General features: G+C 36.0%; 1 protein-coding gene across 1 annotated transcript; it reads left to right on the top strand.

The window, feature by feature from the left end:
• The first annotated feature begins 202 nt into the window (after positions 1-202).
• On the top strand, positions 203-2,289 carry LOC124922366 (cytochrome P450 78A5-like). Its single transcript, XM_047463100.1, has 3 exons — positions 203-760; positions 845-1,246; positions 1,669-2,289. The coding sequence occupies exons 1-3, from the start codon at positions 218-220 to the stop codon at positions 2,266-2,268; spliced, it is 1,545 nt and encodes a 514-aa protein (XP_047319056.1). The 5' UTR covers positions 203-217; the 3' UTR covers positions 2,269-2,289.
• The last annotated feature ends 386 nt before the right edge of the window (positions 2,290-2,675 follow it).

The raw sequence follows: 2,675 nt of genomic DNA on the forward strand, positions 1-2,675 counted from the left end.
TTCTTGGGATTTAGTTAATCATGCAACTTTTGAGTCAGTTCTCTTTTTAATATTACCTATATATAATTAAAATGTTTAGTTTAATTTCATTTTAAATAGATTGAATGTTATAAAATTTATTTTGTATGTTCTGCTTGCCCTCCCTACAAATACGAACACTCCATTCCTTCTTTCATCACCACTTCCTACTTTCATATCTCTCTCTTAACAAAAAAAAATGTCTTCGGGAATAGGCCTCTTTGTTCTACCAGATGACTCCTCCTCCACCTTGCTCAGCATCCAACTTTTCCTCTTTCTCGCTATCTTAACCGCTGTTTTCAGATTCTGGCTAGTCCCGGGTGGTCTTGCATGGGCTCTTTCCAAAGCAAAAACCGGTGCCCCCATTCCCGGACCATCTGGATTTCCCCTTATCGGACTCATTTTCACTTTCATGAGTTCTTTGACTCATAGAAAACTTGCAAACCTTTCTCAGACCTTAAAGGCAGTTCCACTAATGGCCTTTTCGGTTGGGTTCACCCGTTTCGTTATTTCAAGTGATCCGGGTTCGGCTAAGGACATTCTCAGTAGTTCTGCCTTCGCTGATCGTCCCATTAAGGAATCCGCTTACGAGCTCTTGTTTAATCGGGCAATGGGATTTGCTCCCTTTGGAGAATACTGGAGAGAGCTAAGAAGGATTTCAGCTACTTACATGTTTAGCCCGAAGAAAATAGCTTGTGCTGAAGGATTCCGTAAGAACATCTGTCATCAGATGATCACTCAAGTAAGAATACTCTTTTCATTTTTACTTTTAAATGATAATGAGTATAAAAGACAATTAGTTATAAACGAGTGTTTCTTTACGCAGGTAAAAACACAAATGGATCTAAAAGGGGATGTTGAGATCAAGCAAGTTCTTCACTATGGTTCATTGAATAACATGATGATGACTGTTTTTGGAAAGTATTATGATTTTGGTGAAAATGGGGACGGTTTGGAATTAGAGGGATTTGTTAGTGAAGGATACAAGTTACTAGGGACATTCAATTGGAGCGATCATTTCCCGATTCTAGGTTGGCTTGATGTTCAAGGTGTGAGAAGGAGAAGTAGGAAACTAGTTTCTAAAGTGGATGGGTTTGTTAGAAAGATCATAGACGATCACATCATGGTTACTGATCAGGACAATAATCATGGATACTTTGTTGATGTTCTTCTTGATCTTGAGAGAGAGAACAAGATCACCCGATCTGATATGGTCGCTGTTCTATGGGTAATGTTTTTTTTATATCTTTTCAAAATTTTCTAATTTATATTTTCTTACTTAGAATCCTCTTTCTTGACTTCACTAGTCAACCTTATTATCTACAAGATATGAAAAATATGTAGAAAGGAAAAATAGTTAGAACATTTTCGTAAATGAATGTACATGTTAAACCTCCTTTGGTGCATGTTAAATTTTATTAAACAAAAAACTAATTTTATTTCATGTGTTACTTTTGTCATGTTGACTCTTAGTTTCTTGTGACTACTTTGTTTCTCATTTTAACAAATTATTAATTTCTTGAAAATATTTGTATTCTCATTTTTTAAAAGATATTTATTTCTTTGCTTCTATATATAAGTTTTTTGATTTACATAATAATAATTGATGATGAAAACATTTATATAAATACTCTTTATCAATGAATGCAGGAAATGATCTTCAGAGGAACAGATACTATTGCAATTCTATTAGAATGGATTCTAGCAAGACTAGTTCTTCATCCAGACATTCAAGCCAAAGCTCTCGCCGAAATTGAAACAACTATTGGCTCTTCAAGGGCGGTAATGGAATCTGATATCCCAAACCTGCCATACCTCCAAGCCATCGTAAAAGAGACTCTAAGAATGCACCCTCCAGGCCCCCTCCTTTCATGGGCTCGTCTTGCAATCCACGACACACATGTTGGGCAGTACTTTGTCCCTGCAGGGACCACGGCCATGGTGAATATGTGGGCCATAGCACATGACAAAGGAATTTGGCCGGAGCCAGAAGAGTTCAGGCCAGAGAGATTCATTGACCAGGATGTGTCTGTCATGGGGTCTGACATGAGGCTCGCCCCTTTTGGTTCAGGAAGGAGGGTATGTCCCGGGAAAACTATGGGTCTAGCTACCGTTCATATTTGGTTGGCTGTGCTTCTTCAGAACTTTGAGTGGACCTCTAAGGATGATGTGGATTTGACTGAGGTTCTCAAGATGTCCATGGAAATGAAGAATCCCTTGGTGTGTAAAGCTGTTGCAAGGGTTTTTTGAGCATGCTTGTTGGCTCCTTCTGAAGAGAACTCCTAAACTATGTTATGTTGTTGTGTTTGTTTGATGCATGTTTTCTATGTTTGTGTTTGTTATGTTTTTTCAAAAACTATGTTATCTTGTTGTGTTTGTTTGATGCTTGTTTTCTAAGCTTGTGTTTTCTATGTTTTTCAAAAACTATGTTATGTTGTTGTGTTTGTTTAATGCATGTTTCTAAGCTTGTGTTTTCTATGTTTTTCAAGTTTGTGTGTTTTGTTTTATAAAATCTCATATCTTATAACTTTAACTTTATGAGATAAACTATAAATCATAATCCATATAACTAAATAAAAAAAATGTAGAAGTTATTAGAAAAACTTGAAATAATAGGTCTTTTCAAATACAAAATAAAATTATTATTTTAAACCAAA

Source organism: Impatiens glandulifera, chromosome 1, assembly GCF_907164915.1.
Source record: "Impatiens glandulifera chromosome 1, dImpGla2.1, whole genome shotgun sequence".
NCBI lineage: Eukaryota > Viridiplantae > Streptophyta > Magnoliopsida > Ericales > Balsaminaceae > Impatiens > Impatiens glandulifera.